The following is a 24,413-nucleotide window of genomic DNA, read 5'->3' as shown; positions in this document are numbered from 1 at the left end:
AAAAGCGAGGCCAACAGAGGTGTACAAAGCAAAATGGAACCAGGGTTTAGGTAGTTATACCGCCAAAATTTCGGTTTTTGTAGTTAATCGTTACAAACCGTAAAGTTTAGGTGGTTTAACCGCCAATATCCCTAAAAAAAATAATGAAAAAATACAAATAGATATAAAAAGAAAATTAAGCTTTAATAAATAAACAAAAAATTAGAAAAATTATAAATATAAAAATTCTCTTCTATAAATGTAAACTTTGAATATGGTGTAAATTTTCTTAAAAAATGCCCCAATCATTTTTTCACAAAAAAAAAATAAAAAAGAAAAGAAAAGCAGGTTATGGGCCTGAACAAGTGAGTAGGCCCATCAATTTGAGAGAGAAAAAAGCCCAAGGCGATCTGAATTAGTCATATGAAGTAGCAGATTGGAGGAATGTGATTGGTTGCTAAGATTGCGGTCTATCGAAAACCATAACAGAACAGAGCACCACTCTCCTCTGCCAATGCCAATGGGGTTTCACTTCCAATAACTGAATCACCAGTTTCAGGAGGAGCCATGGCGGCAACCGGCTCTAGAACCACACCACCACCAAATTCAGGCTTCACACGCAACTGGGTCACTCACTCTTCCTCTTCTTATAAACCACCTTTTGTCTGCGTCCTCAAAACGGCGTCGTCGGACGAAGCCAGAGTCACTCGCGGCCATGACTCTTATGCTCCCAGCTTACTCAGAAAGCCCGTCGTCATACCCCACCCAAAATTCTACAAAGAAGAAGAACAACACGAAGAAGATAAAGAGAAAGAGAAAGAGAAAGATGGGTCTGATTCTGATCAATGGGTAGATTGGGAAGATCGGATATTAGAGGAGACTGTTCCTCTTGTTGGCTTTGTTCGAACCATCATTCACTCTGGAAAGTAATTTTTCTATTCTTTCTGATCTTTTGTTCTTATATGATTTTTTTTTACCTTTGATTGATTACATTTTCTATTAGAGCAGATATAAGATTGGTGATAAACTCAGTGATGAGCATGAGAATGTAATTCTTGAAAAGTTGCTTCCTTTTCATCCAGATTATGAAACCAAGACTGGTTGTGGAGTTCAATCCATTATGGTAACATTTTTAGATAAGATTTTTCATCTGGGTCCTTTTATTAATATGTTTTTGTACATGGGATTTTGCTCATTTGTTGATTTTAATTTTGTAGCTTGGGTTTCATCCGGAGTTTAAGAGAACAAAATGTTTGTTTGTTGTACGGAAAGATGGGGAGTCTGTGGATTTCTCATATTGGAAATGTATTAAGGGTTTGATCAAAAAGAAGTACCCTTTGTTTGCTGATGCTTTCATTCTTAGACACTTTCGACCACGAAGGTCTAAGAAATAGATTTCAAAGAAAGAAAGAGAGAAGAAGAAAAATGTTTGTTACCTTTGAATTTGACCTAGACGAAGAAGCTTTTCACTACCATGGTCACAAAAACAACTCATGATATCTCAGAAAAGCTCACCCTTTTTTCCTTTTTTTTTTAACAAGACATGATCTGAGTTAGAGAGTTACTAGTACTACATGGCTTTTGATCAAAACCACTTTCATTGTTAAAGGAAAGCCATTTATTTTTGGGTTTCAAATTACTTCTTTTTTTTTCTTGTGGTGGTAACGAAGGTTTTCCACTTTTGAGATCAGCAATATGTTTAGACTTGATTGGAGAGTATATTTTAATCCTAAATTGTACTGCTTTTGTTTAGTTTTCATGCAAGTACAATTTTCATTCTGATAAAAATTCAAACTTGCAAATGCTTTCACAACAACAATCATTTTGCATTTTCAGAAGTTCATGTTTCTTTATCACCTTTCTCTTCTTTTATATAATGTAGCCACAAATAAAATTTAAGTTCTTATGTTAAATCATCTCAATTTTTGTACAAGACTTCTATGTTTAAAAGATGAGTTTTGAGTAGGGGTGTTCATCCAATTCAATCCGTACTTTTTTGGTCAAACAACATCCAATCCGCACTAAGTGCGGATTTCATATTTTGGATCCAATCCGATCCGCATAACAGTTTAAATCCAATCCAATCCAATCCGCAATAGTGCGGATTGGATCGGTTATTTTAAATTGGTTATTTTTTTAATGACAAATTATTTAATATATTATAGAAAAAAATTAAAAAAAAAAGACTATTGTTTCTTAATCTGCAATAATAATCTATTTCCATCTCTATTTATATATAAATCAAACTAATATACATATATGTCAATATTTATGTACTAAAAAAGACTATTGTTTTTTTTTTTTTTGTTCTTTATTATAAAACAAATAAAATACACCAACTCAATATATTACTAAAAATGATTAAGAAATTAGAAGTTTGTGTTTTTTTTTAATGTTACTAAAAAATTAATATATATATTATATATTATAATTTTTTAAAAATATATATAATTGTGCGGATTGGATTTGATCGATTACTTTTTGAGGTCAAACAACATCCAATCCGCACAAGTGCGGATTTTGGATTTTTCAATCCAATCCAATCCGCGCAAGTGCGGATATCCGCATTTTGCGGATTGAATTGGATTGGATCGTGCGGATTGGATTGGATCGGATACTTAGTGAACACCCCTAGTTTTGAGGATCAGTTAATGGATGTATCATGTAGTAAAGTTTTTTTTTTTTTTTAAAAAAAAAAAAATTAATCACACCAAACATTTATACAACTTATCAAAACAAAACTTAGGCAGAAATAATAAGCTTTAGAAATTAAGTTTTTATGTTTTATAATTAGCTGAACAAGTGACGATAGGAGGACTTGACTGAAATCAAACAAATATTAAATAATCAATAACTTTTTATTTAGGGAGTGAAACCTTCAAATTTTATTAATTATCCATTTTGGTCCATTTCATTATTATTATTTTATGAACACTTTTTTTTTTTTAATAGTGTAACGATAATTTTTAAATGTCATATATAGTGGCTTATAACTTTATTAAAGGTGCTATATTATATAGTAATTGTATGTTTATTTGGAGTTTGTTCTAATTCAGTTGTTACAATATCTGATTACAGAAGTTGATGGTTAAATAAAAATTAATTTTCCATTTCAACTATAGTGTTTAAATGCATTTTTTAGCTAAAATAAGTAGTAAATCTTATTGCACACAAAAAGTAATTCTCTTTAATAGAAAATAGATATGGAGTTCTTTAAATGTAAAGAGCTTTTTACATATTTTTTGTTTTTTAAATAATATTTTCATTATTTTATTAGATTAATATATTTATTAAATTTAAATTATAAGAATATATTAAAATAATAATTTTTTAAGTTTAAAAATAATTAATAATGGGGCTATCTTTGTCTCATTTTGCTTCTGCGGTTGCCCCATGTTGGGTGTTGCTCCATGTGGATTTTGTCAACGTCAATGTTGATGGCTTTTGTAGTATGAGTATGGTGATCCATGACAATCATGTAGCACATGGTCGGCCGTTTTTAACCTGAAGTGCTTGTCTTGTATAATGTAGGAATTCAATGTTGTTTATTTAGATTGAATAATATTCAGTGTGAGGCTGACTATCTTAATGTAGTGAATAAGATTAATAAGAATGTTTTTTTTGGACTTTTCTTTAGGCTTAATTCTTGAAGATGTTGGTTGTAATTTTACTCTATTTAATAGTGTAAGTCCTTTGTATTGTCCTAAATTTATAAACTTTATTGCCCACACCTTTGTTAAGTTTGCTTTATTTGTTGCTACTAGTGAGATTTGGTGATTGTGCTATTCATATTGTATTTGGAACTTTGTTATAGTTGAGACCTTTGATCAATAAATGATCTTCTCCTCTCCAACTTTTTTAGAGTGGTTGCTCTTTAGGGTGGTGTTAGGGTTTTCTAAAGTAGAAAGTATGATTGGAATGAGATTAAAATATAAACTTTTTATTTTAACTATTTTAGCTAAAATTTAATTAAAAAATAAAGAGTGCTCTCGAACGTGTCGTCACTAGTGAACAATTCACTCTAAGAAAAGAATATTGCTATAAAATAATATAATTTAGAGAACAAAATAAAAGAAAAAATGAGAATGATAAAGTAATTTATTTCAATAAAGTGATCCTAATTATATATAAAGCCATAGATTATGAAACTTAAAAAAATTACAGTTAATGATAATATATTTTGGACATTTATGTATATATAATTGTAAAATTTCATAATGCACTCTCTAAGAGGAGTGTAGTGATACACAACTATCTATTTTGATATTCGAAAAAATATTTTTAGTTTAATTTTTTCTCATGTTCGTGTACGTTATAGTTATTTAAGACATTTTACAAATTTTAGAAAAAATTAGAAAAATTTAATATACCAAAAATAGGGTTCAAACTAGGGGTGCGTATAAATCCATCAAATCCAATGATAACTGACCGTTAAACATTACATATCTAATTGTATCATATTAGATTGTATGTTATTTTTGAATATTCAATTGGATTAGATGAGTTGTCCAAAAATCTAATACATCCAACATCCAATCGAAAATATTAATGTTTTCATTTAATTTGGATAAGTAATTAAAATTATGTTGTTATACGTAATAAAATATATGTATATATAAAAATTAACATTAAAATTTTACCTTTTTTTAGATTGGATGCCAATCAAATCTAATAAATACTCGATTTAAAATATTAGATGGATCCGTTTCGATTCAAAAAATACTAAGACTAAAATATTGGATAGACCCGAATTAAATCAATAGATATACATAAAATACATATAATGGATAGAATCGATCAAATCCAACACTTAATAGTTGTTGAATTGATTAGATGATTGAAATTAATTGGATCAGATCGGATGGTAAAATTTAACATCTAATATATAATTGGATCGGATTTGATAGGCAATATTAGATGTATTTTAATGAACACCCCTAGTTCAAACAGTCTGTGACACACGTAACTATTATATTTTATATGCGTGTGAAATAGACTGTTTAACCACTATTTTTTATATTATAAATTATTTTAAATTTCTCAAAATTTTATAGGTTGTCTTAAATAACTATAACGTATATGAATATGAAAAATTAAACAAACAATTTTTTGGATGTTGGGACTGATAGGAGGTGCATCTATTTTAATAAAGTGCATTGTAGAAACACCTTGTATTATTTATAAGAGAAATGCTAAAACCCACTAATGGTGTTTAGCACGCTCCTCGTTGTCATACCACTATTCGAACATTTAAGTATCAGATCCCATATAATTTAAATATAATAACTTTTAGGAAATATTGTTAACCAAGGGAGACATCTCTAAAAGGTACTGTACCACTAGTGCCCAATACCAATTGCAATAGCCTTTTAGAAAAACGACTGTGGATTTTCACAAACGACAAGAATAAACACGATTCTCGGGGTCCATACCCGGATTTCTGGGTTTGGGCTAAGACCCGTGGATCTCGAATCTCAATACAGTGTCGAATCCATTTTCATTCACTTTCGCCATCGCTGTAGCTGAAAAGGATAGGATTTTTTTTAGGGTTCCCTTCTGTCTTCCCTTTTCAATCCGCAGAATTCTGGATTCTGATCCTACCAGACCAATCGGTTGTTGTGATTGGTAAAGAAGATGTGGCACGAGGCTAGGAGGTCCGAGAAGAAGGTCCATGATATGATGGACGCGGCTCGGAAGCGAGCCCAGAGACGAGCCGTGTTCTTGGCCAAACGCCGTGGCGATCCACAGCAATCGATTCAAGTCGTCGGAACTCGTTGCCGTATGTACCGCGATGACGGTCTCTACCAGGCCACTCAGGATCAGCAAGGCCTGTATGTGTTCCCTCTTATACCTATTAGTTATCTTATTATCTTCTTCAAGTCGATCATAGCTTTCTATTACTCTTTATTTCAATTGGTAACTTTGATGATATTGCCACTGAACCCTGGATTTTTTTTGAGTAAATAATTGATTTTAGTACTCTGCTTTGTTCATTGGGGTTTTGCATTTAACACTTTTTAGTGTTTTATTGTTTATAAACACTGTAATTTGAACAAATTCTATCTGTTTAGAGTCTGTAGACTGGTCGAATTATATTTTAGTTTCAGCACAATATATCACCATTCATGTGTATTTCTTGGACTTAGTGTTGTTTAAACTTCCATTGCAGGATACCTTGGAATGGGAAACAAGATGTTTTAATTGACAGGTATGGTTTTTTTTATCAAGGGTGATGTATTATGGTGTTGATCATAATTTTTTGACATGTTGTTTAAGTTGAAGGGGAAATTTTCTTTTGTGTAAGCAGATTTGATGGGCGTGCCCTTCTTGATTTTATTCGCGAACCGGGGTCTAGACATTTCCGGGCTCAAGAAAAGTCTGAAGAAGAGGAAGAATTAGAAGAGTTTGTTAATTTTGAGCGTTACCGGGATTTAATTAAGCATCGACGTAGAGGATGTCGGTACTTTTTTTTTAATTTTTTTTTGATGTTACATACATTATATTGTTAAAAATTTCAAATATGATTGTTCTTATTAAGAAAAAAAAGAAAGAAAAAATAGTTATGCAATATTCATGGTTTAAAAATTATATTTAGTTTATCATTTCATAGTTTTTTTTGTTAGTTGTCTATTTATTTGTATTATGGTTTACAAGCTAAGTTTCATGTCAACAGTTACTGATGAGGATGGTCTACAACATGTGGAACAAGAGATGGAAGCTAAGATTACTGCTTCATTTGCTCCTCAAAGGTCTGTTGAGTTTAATAGTGTCTATATCTCTTTCTCTGCATTCAAGAATACAAATTTGCACAAGCTTTTTATATGTGTATTTTTGAGTTCTCCAGGATCAAGTTTTTCTTAACAATTATTTTCCTCGTATCTGGCAGATCTCAGGTGGCACAGCCTTCTGCAACTAAGGGTTCTTATTCACAGGTTGGATTCTCATATGAAGGTGATGGAAAAGAGGAAGCTCAATTCTCAGATGATGATGACGAGGAAGATGATGATGACAATGATGAAGACGATGATTATGATGATTTTAATAGTGATGATAGCAATGATGAAGGAATGGATAAAATAGCAAAGGATTTTGGTGTTAAAAGGTTTGGTTGGCTTGTTTACATGGACAAGAAAGCTAAGGAGGAAGAGAAGAGGCAAAAAGAAGTGATCAAAGGCGACCCTGCAATAGTATGTTTTCATAAGTTCAGGTTTTTAAATATTATCTGTCTTAAGTAAATGTTGGTCAGTGTTAAATTTGTAACATGGATATATTTATATATTTTTTGTAGAGGAAGCTTACTCGTAAGGAGAGAAGAAAGGTTTCTCAGGTAGAAAGGGAGAGAGAAAGGGAAGCTGCACGGATTACAGGAACCCGTGTTCTCCATCATGATCCCTATCGGTATAAAATTTTATAATTTGTTAATCAATGATTTACTTCCCTGTTAATAGTTAGTACTGAACATGTTACTTATGTTTATTATAATTTGCTTCCCTCTTTGTTTTTATAGTGAAACAAGGCGAAGTCCAACTTATGAAGCGTATTCTCGTTCAAGAAGGTGAACTTTTTATACATCATTGTTGCATATCTTATTTATATTTTTTCCAAAGGAACTTAGACAAATTATAGAAGTTTTTAACTTGCTTATTGTGTGTACAGATCAAGATCACGATCGTACTCACCCTCACATTCTAGAAGACATCCTCGCGGACGACATTCTGATGATGCTCACCGCAGCAAACAAGTGGCTCCCAAAATCGAATATATTACTGAATTTGGTGGCTCTGGCGATGGGAGTGAGTCAAAGCATGAAGGATTTTCTCCACCATCTTCTCCTCCATCTCATACTGATGTGTTAAACCGGTCGGAGCACTCGACCTTTAATTCTTGCAAAGATAGATTGGACAATGTTTACTCTGCTGCAGCTTTAACACATTTTGTTAGCCGAGGAAAACTTTGTGGTTTAGAATAGATCAGATCTAGGTTATCATCATAATTCCAAGAGGAAGAGGGAGGAGGCTTCCTCCCTAAAGCTGATTTTGTTTTTCCATGAAATGGACTTTGTAGAAAGAATTCGATTAACTTGAACCATTGAAGGGAGTCTCTAATGCTTCTCTTTCATGCAGGCCATCATCTGGTCCTATACTTGAGGCACTGCATGTTGACCCTGCATCTGGTGTATCTGTAAATAGGGACAAAGGGACTAAAATGGTGAAAGTACCACCCGTGAGGTATGCCATATATATATTTTTTGATGTAGTCTATTTATTTTTCTTTTTTTGCTGTTTCAATCTTGACTGGAATGAGGCTATATTTTTGCACAGATGGAGTCTATATTGATTTCATTTCTATCATTTTACAGCGCATCTTCCGCAATAGCAAAGTTGACAAAGGGAAGTACTTCCGGGGGTCCGTTAAAACAGGAGGGGGAAAAGAAAGAAACTCCTCAAGAACGGCTGAAAAGAATTATGAGCAGGCAGCTTAATAAACAAAGTATGTCTTATAGCTTAATGCAACTTTTGCGTAGCAGCAGTATATTAAATATTGTGATTGCTTTTGTTTTGAGCAAAGTGTATCTTTTGTTTTGTACCCTTCTCATGTCATGCTACCTTGTTCACAATTTTTTGTGGTGTGTTGTGACTGTTAAAGTGGGTTTCACTAATTGGTATGATTGTGTTACTTCTTCCATTTACAGTTAAGAAAGATACAGCTGCTGAAATGGCTAAAAAACGAGAGCAGGAGCGTCAGAGGTTGGAAAAACTTGCTGAAACAAATCGGTTAAGTCGAAGTAGGCGTCGCAGTCGCAGTCGTAGCAGGAGCTACAGCCGTTCCCCACCAAGGTTTTTCATTTTGCTTTGTCTGTGATGATGCTCAACTTTTCGGTGTTAGTTTAGCTCCCTTGATATTTATGTAGGATATTTTGTGTTTTTAATATTGAATGAGATGTCTCTTTGATAAGTGAGCAACGCATTTCCCTATTTTCTTTAATCATAGATGTTCGGTTAATTCTGTAGAGTACTTATTCTAGCAAATGAAGTAATCACACTGTTTTCATTTCGGTTGATTAACATTAGTATGCCAGCACACTTATGTATGAATGATGTGCTTATTGTAGAAGGTACAGACGAAGTAGAAGCCCTAGTAGAAGCAGCAGGGGTTCGCGAAGATATAACTCTCGTTCCCGTTCTCCTTCTCGCTCTCCCTCTCGCTCTCGTACTCGTACTCGGACTCATTCTCGGTCTCACTCTCGCTCACCAAGGTGAACATAGTTTTGCTTGTAGTAGTCTAGTAGATATTATTTGGCTACTTGTATTGTTTTCACATGAGGAATATTAACTAAGAAAAGTGGTTCTACAGGGTACGAAGCCAATCAAGATACTAATGGCCTTGCAAAGCCAAACTTGGAGTTTTACATAGTTATTTTGTATGTTAAAAAACGGAGTGATCTGATCAGCATATGACTGAAACATTGGTCTTTTATTTATCCAGATTCTGCCTTGTTTACCATTTTATAGAAGAAATGACTATTCTGCTGCTCCCGAGTAGAGTGAATCATTTGTTTTGCAAAATTATTTATCGACCCCCTTCTGTCTTATGATTCTGTGTTATAATACAAAATATAACATAATGATACTTAAATTCGATTTTGGTCAATCCTAACCTAAATTTAGTTTTGTTCAAATTGGATTTAAAGTATTATATTATATGTTCTATTTTATAAAACATAAAATTCAAACAGTTATCTAACAAAACAGATAAGGTAATCAGTACAAAACAAGTCTAGTTTACTTGTTTTTTTGTTGGGGGTAAAAACACAATTATGTGAAGAGAAAGTTGTCCCCACCACCAATGGAATGGTATATCTGTTGATAAAGGTCGGCAAAGTGCAGATAAGTATTTTCATTAATGTGATTTGATAGAGAATTGAGATTTTACATTATTATGTAAGCCATTAGTTAGAAGAGTTGTATCTCAAATCAATACTATTAAGTAATAGATATGATATGATAGGGAAGAAGATAAAATCTGGCCCAAATGCTAACTTTTAGGTTAGTGGGGAAAACTTACATGTCAGTTGTCCAGACTCCAGGACAACTTGGATCACTATCTTATCTCTTCCAGAACATGAAGTTTTACTTCATGGCTCTTCTACACCTTCACTTTAGATTGATTTGACCCTACGAGGAAAGTAATAAGTTTTCTCAGACAACAATTTCAGAATTAATTCAACAGTCTCAAGTAATATATTTTTTAAATCTCACTAAAACAAAGATTTTGAACTATCTTACTTTTCAGTCATTAATTGAAATTATGCTATTTCTTGTTGAAAAGCTTGTAATACAAATATGAAACACATATAGGATTGTATTAAAACACTTGTAAAGTCAATTCCTTATCACATAGTTTTGATTAATCCAAATCCAAATCCAAAATTGAGAGTTTTAAGTGGGCTTTGCTTTCTTTATCTACATCACTATGGGCCTTAGGTAATGATGAAGAATTCTTTGTGCCCAACAGATAAACCTACTCTATAGCTTTGGCCCACCAAATGAAATGTGGAGAAAAGAAAAGAAAACTTCCACTCTTGTTTATTTTTTAGTGTAACATAAGCAACTTAGAAAAGTACTTTTTTATAATATTCAGCTTAAACATAACTATATATGCACATAAATATACAATATTAATGATCCAAACTACTTTTCCACGAACCACCAATCAAAGCATGAATTTAGTAATAGATTCCTTCCCTCCTATATATGGATACTCATGAAGAGTAATTGATGAAAACCATGAATGAAAAAGAGATTTAATTAAATGAAAACCCAAAAGGAAGCAAAGTGAATGAAAGCCAAGTTGCCCCTATATTTATAGTCTATATAAATATACATATCTTATTCATGCTGGGGCCCCTATAAATCTTCTCTTCTCTTTTCTGCATCTCGTGACCAACACGAGAAATCTTCCAACTTGTTATTCTTGATAAAAGGTTAAGATAGTGCAATTAAAAGATCTAGCTTAGCTTACCTATACAAATATAAAGATATATTTTAGATATAAACTCTCCTCTTGATCATCTTCAACTTTATTCCAATCCTTATCACACGCCCGAATCTCAATTTTTTTAATGAATTAAAAGATGCCCATCTTCAGCTTTTACCTTATTTTCACACCTTTAATCGAAACCTAGCTACTTGATTTTTAGAGTATGAGAAAAGGTTTCACATAGGAAAAAGGAAAAAAAAAACTATTTATATTGAAGAATTTGAGTTGAGACCACTCTTCACACGAGGGGTCACTATATTTTAACTATATATTTTTCACTTTGGCCGAAAGAGATGCTACAAATATTATATATAATATATATATCTATATTTATATATATATATATATACTAGCAAAAAACTACGTGCGAGGCACGTATATTAAATTTATGCTAGTTTTTTTTTTATGTTATGTGAAAATGATACAATTAAAAATTAAAGAAAAAATATTATTAGTTATTAGGTGAGATTATTATTATGTGTATCTAAATATTATAGTTTATAATTTTGTCAATTAAAAATTAGTATAAGAAAGCTTGATGATTTAAATATATTCTTAAGTTAATCCAAAAATAAACTAAAAATTGATGTTCCAATACTTAATGAAACATTACTTAAATGAGTGTAAGATAAAAAGAAAATTAAAAATCAATCTCTAAATTGTTGATAATTGAAAATAACACTTGTCTAAAAATTGTAGATAAAAAAACTAATGATAATCATTGGTGGATTTTAATCTTCATTTGCTTCGATAGAGACAATAGTGTAATTTTTACCATGTTCAAGCTTATACATATCATCATCTTCAACAAAATGTACATGACCAAAAGAAAAGAAAGGAAAAAACGAGTGAAATAGTAGTGTTATCTATTTCACTTCCTCAATGAAAAGTGAGATAAGAAAATCTTTACTTCATTTTGTTGTGAGGATGAGCTTGGCTCCTGAACCACTTCCTCACTTACATCCTTCTCAACTTTATAGTTAGTCTCTTGTGTTTCACTTGCTGCAGCTGGTCCATTGTTGGGAGATGGTGTGCCTTCAAGTTCATATAGTAGTCATTTTCGACATTAGACATCCTCAGAGAACATAGTATTCATCACCTGTGCTTAATCCCTACTTTGTAATGATTACTTAAAGCTTAGTTCCCACCATTAATATTATCTTCAATTTGTGAAATTACCATATTGATCATCATCAATGAGTTTATATTACCATAAGTCGGGTTTTAAACAAGGAATAAATTAATTATAATATGATTAATCATAGCATCTGTACTAATTGTTCGTGCATTTGTATCGTACTTACAATCAAAAGTAAAAATGGCAGCCACAATGAAAAGTAGTCCTATTAGAAAAGAACAATATTTTTCAGTCAGTGATGAAATAGTTACTTTGTAATCAAGAGCGTGTAATATATATATATATATGTTTTAATAATAATAGAACAAAGTGTCCAATACCATATGTGTTGGACAGTAGAAACAACACTACAACGAACTAAATTATTGAACTGCATAAATTTAACAACTCCTTAATATCTACCAAATCTTATCGAAAATATAATCTATTAGAATCCTATATACACATTCACCATAACCTTACAATATAAAACACAAAAGAAATATGGAGCTTAGAATTTTCAGAAGCAACAAATTTAGGCTCTAAACACATACAATCAAAAACCAAATTACTTTATATCTCATACAAAAGCCTAATCACATAAACACAGATAAAACTTATTAGTATATGATGAATGCTAACAAATAAATAAGACAACTTCCTGGAAGAAAAAAAATATACATGTGGACTATGATTCATTTGATCAATATTTCATGGCTCACAAAGTTAAAAAGTTATGTATACTTCCCAACCTTCTTAATAGAAAAAAATCACTGATTCAAAAGGATGAGTAGGAATTAAAGCATGAATGAAAATTAATGAGATAACAATTCATTTATTCTATCACGTTTAATTGTGTTTTCAAGAGTAAAAAAAGGTTAGAAGCAAAACCATTTAACAAGCTCCCAAAAAATCCTATATTGCAGGTACAGAGTATGGATGCTAAAGAAGCTCTGCCACTCCATAAAGAAAAAACTTATTACAAATACTTAATTATGTACCAATTAACAAAATAACAAAATTCATGGTAATGATAAGTTGATAAGTTGAAAATGAACTGAAACTTAAATAAAAGTTCACTTCTTAATAGGTAAACCTCTCAAAATTCTATAGCTAATAGACCAAACTAATTAGAAATCATATAATTATCAATTGTTACAAGTGAAAATTAATTTTGACCAAACCAATGAATATTAACAATTACGTACTTCTCTTATGAATCGCCTCCTGTAGATCATCTACAGTGGCCTGAAGAAACAACATAAAAATTAAATAAACACAAAATCAAAGTCTCTTGGCAAATTTCAAGTAACAGAAGGATTGAATCTTTCACACTAAATCCTTCTCTTTTTATCATTTCACCCAAAACTCAACAAGTAAATAATGGAAAAGATTCAAACTTTATCGTATTTCTTCCATTTCTTTATAAACTCAATTTTTATTTTTCCAAAAAATATACAAAAAAAAAAAAGAACTTACAGAGTTATTGAGCTCAAGGCCACCCTTGATTACTTCTTTACCACTTCGTGAGATTACATTCACCTTCATCTTGGAAAATACCCATTTCCTTTCCTTACAGTAGAATTTTCGAATCTACTAAAACTTAAAAGTTTATAAAATTAAAAATTATGAATCTACTAATATTTGCGTAGTTATAAATTATACAGAGCTCCTTAGAACCAGAATACATTTCTGGCCCATATCAAGTAGAACCAACAACTATAAGAGTTTGTGATTGTGTTCAATTATAGTTATGGTTTTCTCTTTATATTACACTTTTAAAACTTAAAAGCTCTTGGAAAACAATTAATAATATTAATCAAACTCAAACTCAAATATGTATTACGAACTGATGAGAGAGATACCTAAAGGAGAGAATCGCAGGGAGAGTTCGTTGTTTGATGAGTTTCTCAAGTTGAGAAATGTTAGAAGAAAAAGATATGGGAAGCTCCACAAGGTCAGCTCCTTCTGCTTTAGCCTCATTCATAGAGGCCACCATTTGATCCAATGTTCCATACTCTATGGGTGCGCACACCAGAAGATTCCTTTTTAACATAACTGAACATAACATGAAAACTTTCACTAAGATAACAAAGCAATACCACTTGACTGATATTTCTAAATAACGAATAACAAAACACAGAAAACAAATACCATACAATTGTCACCAAGAACAAAACATGGTTGACATAATAAGACTCTGAATTTTCAAACATTATGCAGATTATAATCTATGTCACAGTGGTAAATTAATAGTACCTCCAACCCATGGTGAGTATACATCATTGAAGTGACACCATCAAATTTAAAATCATCAAACTTGAACTCTTCGAGCCACCATCTTGCATTTGAGAGAAGAAATCTCAATACCTACATACATAGAAAGAATCAATTACCATAAAAGTATATTAAATTTATTTTTTTAAAAAAAACTAAGGGCTTGCTTGGCAACAGCTCTTTTTGATTTTCACAAGTAAAGGCAGAGATCATTTATAATGAATACTTAAGAAAATCTTTATCCTCCATTTCACTTTTAAAAACAAAACAATGAGAGAGTTACAGTGTTACACAGCAAGCATAGGCCTAACTCTTTCAAAAAGAAATAAGACCAAATACCTCCAAGCTTCCATAATTGAAAAGATGAAAATCCCACATCCAGTGATATCCATGTGACCCAGAGTGGAAGTACTGGCTATCAGTCCCATCAAACATGTTCAGTCCATCTAAAGTATTATTTGATGAATAGCTGGTACAACCACATAGCAGTCAGATTTATCAGATATGTAGCAAGAAAACAAAATAATTTGGAATTGCCAAACATTGAAGGAAAAATGCCAATATATTAATCCAGTGAGAAATTATGGTTACATTTCAGCTCATAGCTATCACGAAAATGGGTGTACTCAACGAATTGAGAAAGTTTGCACTCAGAATTCTGAAAATGGGTTTAAGTTTGAAAATGAACAGATCAACTAAGTGCAAATTCTTTGATATTAAGAATCTAATAAACAAACAATTTCAACGAAAATGAAACCTGCCAAATAACATATGCTAAACCAAGGGATGCTTCAGGAGAGGGTACAAAGTAGTTAATACCTGTGAACGATATCCATAAGAACAAGCAGGCCTAACTCATGGGCTTTATCAATCAGCGACTTCAATTCATCTGGGATTTCACAGCGACTGCTAGGTGCAAAAAAATTTGTAACATGGTACCTGCATAACAATTAAAAATAAATGGATACATCTTAAACAACAGAAGATTAAGAATTATATATATATACACTACACATTAAAGACAAGTGTCATGCATATAATAACTACTAATTTGTTCAAACATACACACCTCATATTCTCTGACACGAAAAGCAGGACTTATAGAAAATTTTAGATGGCCATTTTTCAATTAATACTAAATTAATCATCAAAAATACTAAATAGTTAATGATAATACATAAGAAGAAGAAGAAAGAAATGGAGTAAGAACTTTGAAATGATGGCCATTCCTTGTGCCTCTTCCCCAATTGACAGCAAGTACTCTCTAACTTTAACAACAAATTCCTCCCCAACATATGAGATTTTGACAAAAAAATAAAATAAAATAAAACCTTCTATGAGTGTCAAACGAAAAAACATGAAAACCAAAAATTGTTAGATTGAAAAATTCAGAGTCAATTGGAAACATTCACTATGGATTGAACACCATTAATAAAAAATTAGTAAAATACTAATTATCCAAGGTTTTTATCCACATTGTAAACCCGTGAAGATAGCAAGCAAGAACTTAGCAATGTGATAAATTACTAATTACGCCTAATTTTTCATAATATTCAACACAATGAGATTATTCAAAGTGCTGAATTCCACTAAGAATAAATTAAGTAAATCTGGCAAACATGTTCGGCGACCCAATCCTTGTCAATGGCGAGGAAAGAAGAATCAACAGATGACTGTGATTTGGATTTAGGATATAAATTTAGTGTTCAAAATCTAAATACTTGTTTGAGAAAAATTAATAATATAAACCCTAACATTTATATAGTAATTACCAGACTCTCCAAACTCTAACATTTATTTATATAGTAATTACCAGAAAAATAAAATAAAATTTAACCTTTTATGAGTGTCAAATTTTGTGTGTTATAGAGCAATCATCAGAGTTGATAGAGCAATCGTCAAATCTCTGGTGCAATCGATACATCTTCGAAGTCAATCACCTGAGCACTTCACCTCACGTTCATAGATCTCCGACCGTTCAGCCGCACCCATTGTTGTAGCGGTAATCGATTGCACGTCGTTCAGTCGCACCCAAATCGATCGCACTTTTTGATCGGGCTTCTGGGCACAATCAAGATCGTTACTTTTTGGATTGGAATTTCATGGATTGGGCATGCGAGAGTGAGAATCATTTATGGGACTGGAAACCCAGATGAGGAAGCCTAACCACCACTGGAGGATATAGTGTTTGCTGTGAGATACGTGTTTAAAATTTGGAAAAAAAAAATTATAAATGAAAATAAATTGAAAATTTAAAAGTTAAATCTGTTATTTTTGAATAGAATTTATTTTTTTTTTAAAAAAAGAGTCACCCATGAAATTCTCAAAAACTAAGAATTTCAGTTATATAGGCACACTTTATATAAAATAGATATATGAAAGCATCAACCTATTGCTCTATTCTCACCAATCTATATATAAAAAAGTACTACGATCCCTCCTAGTAGTACAAATCTTAATTAATTATGTATAAATGTTAATTTGTATAAAAGAACCGCCATGAATTGATTTGATATCGATCGTTCCTTTTAGCTTTGTTAATTGTTTATTGTTTTGAACTTTAACACTTTGTATATATGTACAATGATGAAAATATATCTCGTTATATGTATTTTAAGGAAAAGAAAATTCCCACCTGTATTAGGCTTTGATTAACTCCAACAAATCTTAACCAAACTATACCTATAAATATAATAATATATATTTGTTGCTAATTATATTAAGTTATAAAATATGTTTGTGAGGTTAGTGGAAGCACATGGGGAAGTTTATTAAAATTAATTATAATATAATAACCTGAAAGTGTTTAAATTATTAATTGTACGTGATTATTTTGTAGCTAGCTAAGAAGGTTTAAGTATCCTACCCTACAAAATGATTTTATTCTTCTAAGCATGCATTCCCATCTTATAATCACAATAGCATTGTATAATTATTATTATTATTATTATAAACGACAAACAATATAACCTTCTTATCTCTTTTTGTTCCTATAGTCTATATATTTGAGATTAGATTCAACTTTGGATTACACAATATTATTATATAAAATTGAATTCTCCTTTGGTAAAAAAATAAAAAGAATAGTACGATTACGATCTATGGTCACAGTGACATCACTATTTATTACTACTCTATTATTATAAGTTACGAATTTATATACGTTAGGGAGTCTCATTCTCTGCAATAGTACGATTGAAAAGCAAATAATAGAATAGTTTCAGCACTTATAAGTTATTGTGTGTGTTACAAGACAGGTAACTAATCCAACTTTTTCTTTTTTTAGGGTAACTATTAACCCAACTTGAAAATATATTAGGGTATATAATAAAGTCAAACTTACTTATATAATTTAATTAAAAAAACAATTCATTGTAGAGTGAGGAAAGTAGGTACAACACTCACATGAGAATCTATAATTGATAATTTTTGAAAAATTTAAAGAATCAAACTAAAAATTTAATACATCACATGCTTTAATTTTTTTTAAAAAAATTTACTTTATATTTATAAAATATTTTTTATTATTTTAAATATATTTTATTAATTATTTCAAGTTTTAATTTTTTTATAGTTAAAGTAGAAAGTCGATGAGAGTGATTAAAGTTATAATTATTTAATGTTCAAAGAAGAAAAAACTTTTATCTATATATTTCATTATTGCCATGCATTTTTCTATACTTGCACCTAAATCAGTTACAACTATGTATTATTTGGGTTTCTGAAATGATGACGTCTACAATTCCAAAGCCTAATACTAGTTAGATTGGCCCAAACTTGGGCCAAAGATTAAGTCAAGTTGTGATTTCGATCCGGACATAAGCCCAACTCGCTAACCTACTAAGGTCCGATTCCCTGGTTTGAAAAAAGACCATTTGGCCCAAAAGAAAAGAGTCTCTCAAGACAAGTCCAGGTACCTTCATGAGGCGATTTGGACATGGGTAATCAAAGAGTCGCCTAGATGTCACCCATACATCTCCTTTCTTGGAACCCTCTAGACACGGGGCCTCACAGTGTCAGAGTTTGTCCCCTACATCATACTGGCAAAATGCGTGCACTACCAAAAGAAGGCCACATTTTTGTCCAAGACTATAAATTCTGATATTCTCGGTACTGATGCGACTTTGCACGAAACCTAACATCCTCAAATGGTCCCCATTTATACGGACCTGGACCTAGGACCAAACCCGAACTTGGGATTGGACCGAGGACCCAGACTCAAACTTGGGACCTATACGTGGATTGGGACTCGAGACTAAGGCCCGGACCCCGAACTCAAACTCGAACACGGACTCAAACCTTGACACGTACTCGGACCTAGACTCGGACCCAAACTTAGACCCAAACTAGACTCGAACTTGGACCTAGGCCCCACCGGACTCGGGACAGAATTTGAGACCCAGACCCGAACCTCTGACCCAGACCTGGGACCCAGACCCGCACTTGAGATCTAGGATCCAGACTCGGGACATGATTCTAGGGCAAGACCCAGACCCAAACCTAGGACTAGACTCGGGACCCAGAATTGAACCTGGACCCAAACCCGAACCCGAACCCAAACCCGAACCCTAAACTCAAACTCAAACGCAGGACCCAAACTCGGACGCAGGACCCAGACCCGAACGTAGGACTCAAACCTAAACCCGAACCCAGACGTAGGACCCAAGACCTGGACTTAGACCCAGACCCAGACCCGAACCTAGGACTCTAGACTCGGGACCCAAACACAAACCCAGACGTGAACTCGAGATCTGGAGCCAAACTTAGGACCTTAGACCCAAACCCAGGACTTGGATAAAATCAAAACTTTTTTTTTAAAAAAAAGATAAGTCGAGTCGGATAAGATCCGATCTTAATAAGTTAAGTTAGATTTGATCCGATTCGGGTATCTTATCTAGCAGGGCAAGGTAAGGCAGATCATTGCATGATTTGGATTGAGTTAGTCATAGCTAGATGAGATTCGATCCATTTACACTCCTACTTGTGTATGAAATTTTTCTATGACAACGGAAGCATTGGGACAGTGATGGGTAATCTAAAAAGTGCACAAAAGTGCTACAATGTCTCAGCCAGGTCAATTTTTGTGGTTAGAGAAGAAATGGAAATGCCAGTTCTCTAGGCACCCGCCCAGCTAGCACAGAGGGTGGCCCGGGAAGAGATGAGTTAAAACCTTGTGTAGGGGTGAAATAAATGATATAGCTGCTAGAGGATGTGGAAAAAGTAAGCATAAACGAGACAGATGCCACAAAATTTATGAAAGTGGGCCAAACCTTACCTTTAACAATCAAAGATAAGATTGTGTCCACAATTATACAGAACCAAGACATCTTGGCATGGAGCCATGTCAAAATTATGGGGATTAGTTCCCATGTAATTTGCCATGCTCTAAACATTGACTCGGACACTAATTCAGTCAGAAACAAGTAGAGGCCACTCAATCCAGTACGTTCATAAGTCCTCATGGAAGCTCTTATCCAGTATGGATGGATAATCCAGTACTTGCTCCTAAGCCAAATGGGACTTGGAGAATGTGTATCGACTTTGCCGATCTGAACAAAGCGTGTTTGAAAAATTTCTTTCTGCTTCCACGAATAGACTAGATGGTGGATGCTACGTCCGAATATTAGTTGCTCAATTTCATAGACGCCTACTCTGGATATAACCAAAACAAGATGCATGTGGCAGATCAAGAGCACACTAGCTTCCAAATAGACAAAGGTGTGTATTGCTACTTAGTCATGCCATTCAGACTGAAGAATGCAAGGGCCACCTGTTAGGCTAAAATTAATCTAAGTTTTGGGTCATTTTTTCGGTTAGTTTTCACTCTTTGTTTCTAGTTTTAGGGCTATATTACGCTTGATTCTTTGGTTTCAGGTCCTCGGGCATTTAAAGAAAGTATGTTCAAGAATTGAGGAAAAGTTGTGAAAGAATCGAGAAGAAAATCCAAGATTGGTGTCGCTGCCTGTTCCAGTCGCGACGGGGAATTTGCCAGTCGCGACGGGAACTGGCAGAGAGGTTTCCAAGGAGTCGAAGTGTAACCCCGTCGCGATGGGGAACATGCCAGTCACGACGGGAACTGGCAGAAAGAATTTCGAGACAAAGTTGTTTAACCCCATCGCGACGGGGGCTTTGCCAGTCGCGACGGGGACCCCAGTGACGGGATTTTTGGGCAGTTTCGTAATTTCACGAATTTTAAAGATGAGATTTGGTTTAAATAAAGAGGGTTCGTGAAAATTAGGGATTATTCAGAATTGGAGCCCTAGAAACAAAGGAGGAAGCTAGAAGAGCGGCTTGTGGCGACCCGGATCAATTGCTTCAACTAGTTCTTTCTCTTCTCTTTAATTTTTCTATGCTATTTTCTGTTTCAATGTTAATTATGGATTTGATTATGGATGTTTTGAACTAAACTCCTATTTAGGGAGAATGATGAATGTTGTTTAAGTTTTTCCTAGTTAATGATTAATTGCCATTCCTCCATCTTGATTGTGAACACTATTCATATTTGTGTTTAATTTCCATGTGCAAGATTGATCACCTTTTACATGTTTTATGATCTCAATTCAAAATCTGAAAAGTGAGAATTGAGAATGCTAAAATTGGATAGTCTAGGTTTTGATGTGAAACGAAAGTATTTACATAGCCTTTGTGACATTTAGATTATTGCTTAATGCTGATTTCATGTTAGTTTAATTAAGAGATTAATTAGAGAGCATGAGATTTAGAACCTAGAAGATCTGAAAAGAGCTAGGTTAATTCATAATCTGTCATTCACTTCAAGAGAAGGATAGCAATTAGACATTAACATTGGTAACTTAACAACAGGATTCGTCTCCCTATTTTCTTATCTTGATTAATCTTCCTTTGTTATTTTTAATTTTCTGAATTGTCTTATTTAATTCATAAAAAGTATTCTTTTACCAGATAGAATCAATAGTATAATTTAGTAGTAATTAGTCCAATTCCCTGTGGTTCGACCTCACCTGTGTGAGTTTACTACTTGATTGCGTATACTTGCGTAGTGATCATATTTTTCGTAACAAGTTTTTGGCGCCGTTGCCGGGGAATTGTTTAAAGATTAATATTACATAAAATTATACTAACTTCTACTTTGGTATATTTTCTCTTGCTAAGTTTTTAACCTTTTTTCTTGCAATATTTTTGTGATTCATTTCAGGATTCCTAAGTGTATGCGCCGTCAAGGACAAGCAGTCATATTACCAGTTGATCCTAAAATCGAGAAAACTTGCAGGAGGAACCGAAAGAACAAAAGGCAAGAAAGAGTTTCAGCAACTGCTGAAACATCAGAAATCATGGCTGCCAATGTGAACAATAATGCTGGAAACAATGGGGGTAATAACGGTAATAATGGTGGCGCCGTGGAAGATCAAGCTAATGGCCATAGCTTGAGAGATTACATTCTCCCTACTCTGACGGGAGTGCAGTCATGTATCAGGCCACCGGCAGTGGATGCGAACAACTTTGAGATTAAACCTGCCATACTTCAAATGGTGCAGTCTTCAGTTCAGTTTGGTGGCCTCCCTTCTGAAGATCCTAACCTGCATCTCTCTAACTTCATGGAACTCTGTGAAACTTTTAAAGTTAATGGAGTTAGTGATGATGCCATTCGACTGAGACTGTTCCCATTCTCACTCAGAGAGCGAGCCAAGAGTTGGTTAAACTCCTTGCCACCCAACTCTATTGCCACCTGGAATGATCTGGCAACGAAATTCTTGTCAAAGTTCTTTCCTCCAGCAAAGTTTGCAAAGCTGAGAGGAGAAATCAACAACTTCTGCCAACAAGATAATGAATCTCTTCATGAGGTTTGGGAGAGGTTTAAAGATCTGATCAGAAAGTGCCCTCATCATGGTATAGAGAAGTGGATGCTGGTCCACAACTTCTACAATGGGTTGGTTGGTAACACTAGAACTCTAATAGACGCAGCAGCTGGCGGAGCCTTTATGAGAAAGAGTGCTAATGAGGCTTATGATCTATTGGAGGAGATGGCTCTAAACAATCAGCAGTGGCCAACTGAAAGGAGTCAATCTAAGAAGGTAGCTGGTGTGTTAGAGGTTGATGCCATCACAAAGTTAACAGCTCAGGTTGAGGCATTGACAAAAATAATTGCAGGGCAAGCTAAACAAGCCCAAATTGTTTGTGAGTTATGTGGAGGAAGTCATCACTTTTCAGAGTGTCAAGTAGATGTGGATGATTTGCCAATGGATGAAGCTAAGGCCATTGGAAATTTTTCACAGAACAACAACAACAATTATGGGTTCAACCAGGGTAATAATCGAAGAAACAGTGGGTTCTATCAGCAACGAAATCAGAACCAGAATCAGAACCAACAGTTTAATTAGCAACAAGCCTCTGGTGGAAATTCTAGTTTGCAAACAGATTTACTACTTCAATTTATGACTGAAGCTAGATCTTCAATTAAAGACTTGCAGATTCAGATGGGCCAGCTAGCAACTCAGGTAGCAACCCGCCCTCAAGGAAATTTGCCTAGCACAACTGAAGTTAATCCCAAAGAAAACTGCAAAGCAATTACCCTGAGGAGCGGTAAGAAGTATGATGGGCCTGAGTTACCACAACCAGTTGAGGTAGATGAAGAGATAAAAGCTCAACCAGTGCAAACACCAACACCAACAGCAGAGAAGGCTACTGACAGCCCAACATAACCACAACAGTCTCCACCTATTAGCATTGATCACCATGTGAAAATACCCTATCCTCAGAGGCTCAGAAAGTCAAGCTTAGACAAGCAGTTCACCAAGTTTCTAGAAGTCTTCAAAAGACTTCACATTAACATTCCCTTTGCTGAAGCTTTAGAGCAGATGCCAAGTTATGTGAAGTTTATGAAGGAAATTTTGTCAAAGAAGAGAAAGATGGAGGATTATGAGACAGTGGCTCTAACTGAAGAGTGCAGCGCTATTCTACAGAAGAAACTCCCTCCAAAACTCAGAGATCCAGGGAGCTTCACTATTCCTTGTACTATTGGAAAAATTGAAGGAATAAATGCACTATGTAGTTTGGGAGCCAGTATAAACTTAATGCCTTTGTCAGTGTTTAAAAGACTGCAGCTGGGTGAAGCAAAGCCAACCACGGTAACTCTCCAATTGGCGGATCGATCACTAGCTCATCCTAGAGGAGTCATTGAAGATGTGTTAGTTAAAGTTGACAAGTTCATCTTTCCAGCTGATTTCATTGTTCTGGATATGGAAGAAGACAACAATGTTCCTATCATCCTGGGGAGACCCTTCTTGGCAACAGGGAAAGCACTAATTGATGTCCAGAAAGGAGAGTTAAAGCTGAGGGTACAAGGAGATGAAGTTGTATTTAATGTACTCAAGGCAATGACTTACCCTACGGCTAGTGAAAATTGTTTTGCAATTGATGTGGTGGACCAGTTGGTGGAGACAAAGACGCACATTGAAGACCCTCTTAACCTGACTTTGATACAAGGGGAGGTGGTGGAACAAGACGGTAAGGAAGCTTATGAGTATGCTATGTGACTCGACTCTTATGGACCGTTGAATAGAAGATACTATGAAGAGTTAGAAGTCATACCAACAAAGCCTGCCCCATCTATTGAAAAGCCTCCTCAACTAGAGTTAAAAGTCCTACTGGATCATCTCAAGTATGAATATTTGGGAGAAAATAAGACACTTCCTGTCATTGTGGCATCTTCCCTATCTTCTATAGAGACAGATAAGCTATTACGGGTTCTAAGAAAGCATAAAAAAGCCATTGGATGGACTTTAGCAGACATTAAAGGGATCAACCCCTCAACTGTAATGCATAGAATCTTAATGGAGGAAGGAGTGAAGCCTACCATCGATGCACAACGAAGATTAAATCCACCAATGAAGGAGGTTGTCAGAAAAGAAGTCTTAAAGTGGTTAGATGCTGGGGTAGCGTATCCTATTTCAGACAGTAAATGGGTAAGTCCAGTCCAGGTTGTTCCAAAGAAAGGAGGGATGACGGTGGTGAAGAATGAAAA

At 33.9% G+C, this 24,413-nt stretch overlaps 3 protein-coding genes, 1 long non-coding RNA gene and 1 other non-coding gene across 18 annotated transcripts; 2 read left to right on the top strand and 3 right to left on the bottom strand.

Annotated features, from left to right (window-relative positions):
- Window positions 1–409: 409 nt before the first annotated feature.
- On the top strand, window positions 410–1,767 carry LOC115714832 (protein DCL homolog, chloroplastic). Its single transcript, XM_030643594.2, has 3 exons — window positions 410–905; window positions 988–1,102; window positions 1,197–1,767. Exons 1-3 carry the CDS (start codon window positions 547–549, stop codon window positions 1,371–1,373), a joined length of 651 nt encoding a protein of 216 aa, XP_030499454.1. The 5' UTR covers window positions 410–546; the 3' UTR covers window positions 1,374–1,767.
- Window positions 1,768–5,444: 3,677 nt separating this feature from the next.
- LOC115712681 (uncharacterized) lies at window positions 5,445–9,545 on the top strand. Its single transcript, XM_030641009.2, has 13 exons — window positions 5,445–5,810; window positions 6,149–6,187; window positions 6,287–6,435; window positions 6,653–6,728; window positions 6,866–7,166; window positions 7,268–7,377; window positions 7,487–7,534; window positions 7,636–7,839; window positions 8,103–8,207; window positions 8,339–8,469; window positions 8,672–8,816; window positions 9,092–9,235; window positions 9,334–9,545. Exons 1-13 carry the CDS (start codon window positions 5,614–5,616, stop codon window positions 9,356–9,358), a joined length of 1,674 nt encoding a protein of 557 aa, XP_030496869.1. The 5' UTR covers window positions 5,445–5,613; the 3' UTR covers window positions 9,359–9,545.
- On the bottom strand, window positions 9,375–10,296 carry LOC133037371 (uncharacterized). Its single transcript, XR_009687480.1, has 2 exons — window positions 10,045–10,296; window positions 9,375–9,839 (listed from the first exon to the last, which is right to left on the bottom strand). It is a non-coding gene; the product is annotated as an uncharacterized LOC133037371 (long non-coding RNA).
- Window positions 10,297–11,712: 1,416 nt separating this feature from the next.
- Window positions 11,713–16,645, bottom strand: LOC133028964 (1,4-alpha-glucan-branching enzyme 2-2, chloroplastic/amyloplastic-like). Of its 14 annotated transcripts, XR_009687476.1 has the most exons (8): window positions 16,251–16,641; window positions 15,233–15,352; window positions 14,753–14,882; window positions 14,396–14,506; window positions 13,616–14,194; window positions 13,345–13,384; window positions 12,324–12,362; window positions 11,713–12,054 (listed from the first exon to the last, which is right to left on the bottom strand). XR_009687476.1 is itself a non-coding variant. In XM_061114463.1 (5 exons), the coding sequence occupies exons 2-5, from the start codon at window positions 15,247–15,249 to the stop codon at window positions 14,186–14,188; spliced, it is 267 nt and encodes an 88-aa protein (XP_060970446.1). In that variant the 5' UTR covers window positions 15,250–15,352; window positions 16,251–16,639; the 3' UTR covers window positions 11,713–14,185. The 14 variants fall into 14 exon arrangements, 1 of the variants encoding a protein (XP_060970446.1); XR_009687475.1 differs by having other exon boundaries at window positions 13,028–14,194; window positions 16,251–16,643; XR_009687477.1 differs by lacking the exon at window positions 13,345–13,384.
- Window positions 16,646–22,176: 5,531 nt separating this feature from the next.
- LOC133037544 (small nucleolar RNA R71) lies at window positions 22,177–22,283 on the bottom strand. Its single transcript, XR_009687632.1, has one exon. It is a non-coding gene; the product is annotated as a small nucleolar RNA R71 (small nucleolar RNA).
- Between the last annotated feature and the right edge of the window lie 2,130 nt (window positions 22,284–24,413).

Source organism: Cannabis sativa, chromosome 4 (genome assembly GCF_029168945.1).
Source record: "Cannabis sativa cultivar Pink pepper isolate KNU-18-1 chromosome 4, ASM2916894v1, whole genome shotgun sequence".
Lineage (NCBI taxonomy): Eukaryota > Viridiplantae > Streptophyta > Magnoliopsida > Rosales > Cannabaceae > Cannabis > Cannabis sativa.
Note: the sequence above shows the minus strand (reverse complement) of the source record. Positions and strands in the feature narration are given on the sequence as shown.

What these genes read in the sequence shown, in the direction of transcription:
- LOC115714832 (XM_030643594.2), top strand. Translation starts at nt 547, where the DNA reads ATGGCGGCAACCGGCTCTAGAACCACACCACCACCAAATTCAGGCTTC. An exon ending in ACCATCATTCACTCTGGAAA is followed by an intron (nt 906 to 987) that starts GTAATTTTTCTA and finishes CTATTAGAGCAG; the next exon opens with ATATAAGATTGGTGATAAAC. An exon ending in GTGGAGTTCAATCCATTATG is followed by an intron (nt 1,103 to 1,196) that starts GTAACATTTTTA and finishes TTAATTTTGTAG; the next exon opens with CTTGGGTTTCATCCGGAGTT.
- LOC115712681 (XM_030641009.2), top strand. Translation starts at nt 5,614, where the DNA reads ATGTGGCACGAGGCTAGGAGGTCCGAGAAGAAGGTCCATGATATGATG. An exon ending in CAAGATGTTTTAATTGACAG is followed by an intron (nt 6,188 to 6,286) that starts GTATGGTTTTTT and finishes TTGTGTAAGCAG; the next exon opens with ATTTGATGGGCGTGCCCTTC. An exon ending in TCAAAGGCGACCCTGCAATA is followed by an intron (nt 7,167 to 7,267) that starts GTATGTTTTCAT and finishes TATTTTTTGTAG; the next exon opens with AGGAAGCTTACTCGTAAGGA.
- LOC133028964 (XM_061114463.1), bottom strand. An exon ending in TCAATTATGGAAGCTTGGAG is followed by an intron (nt 14,507 to 14,752) that starts GTATTTGGTCTT and finishes CTATGTATGTAG; the next exon opens with GTATTGAGATTTCTTCTCTC.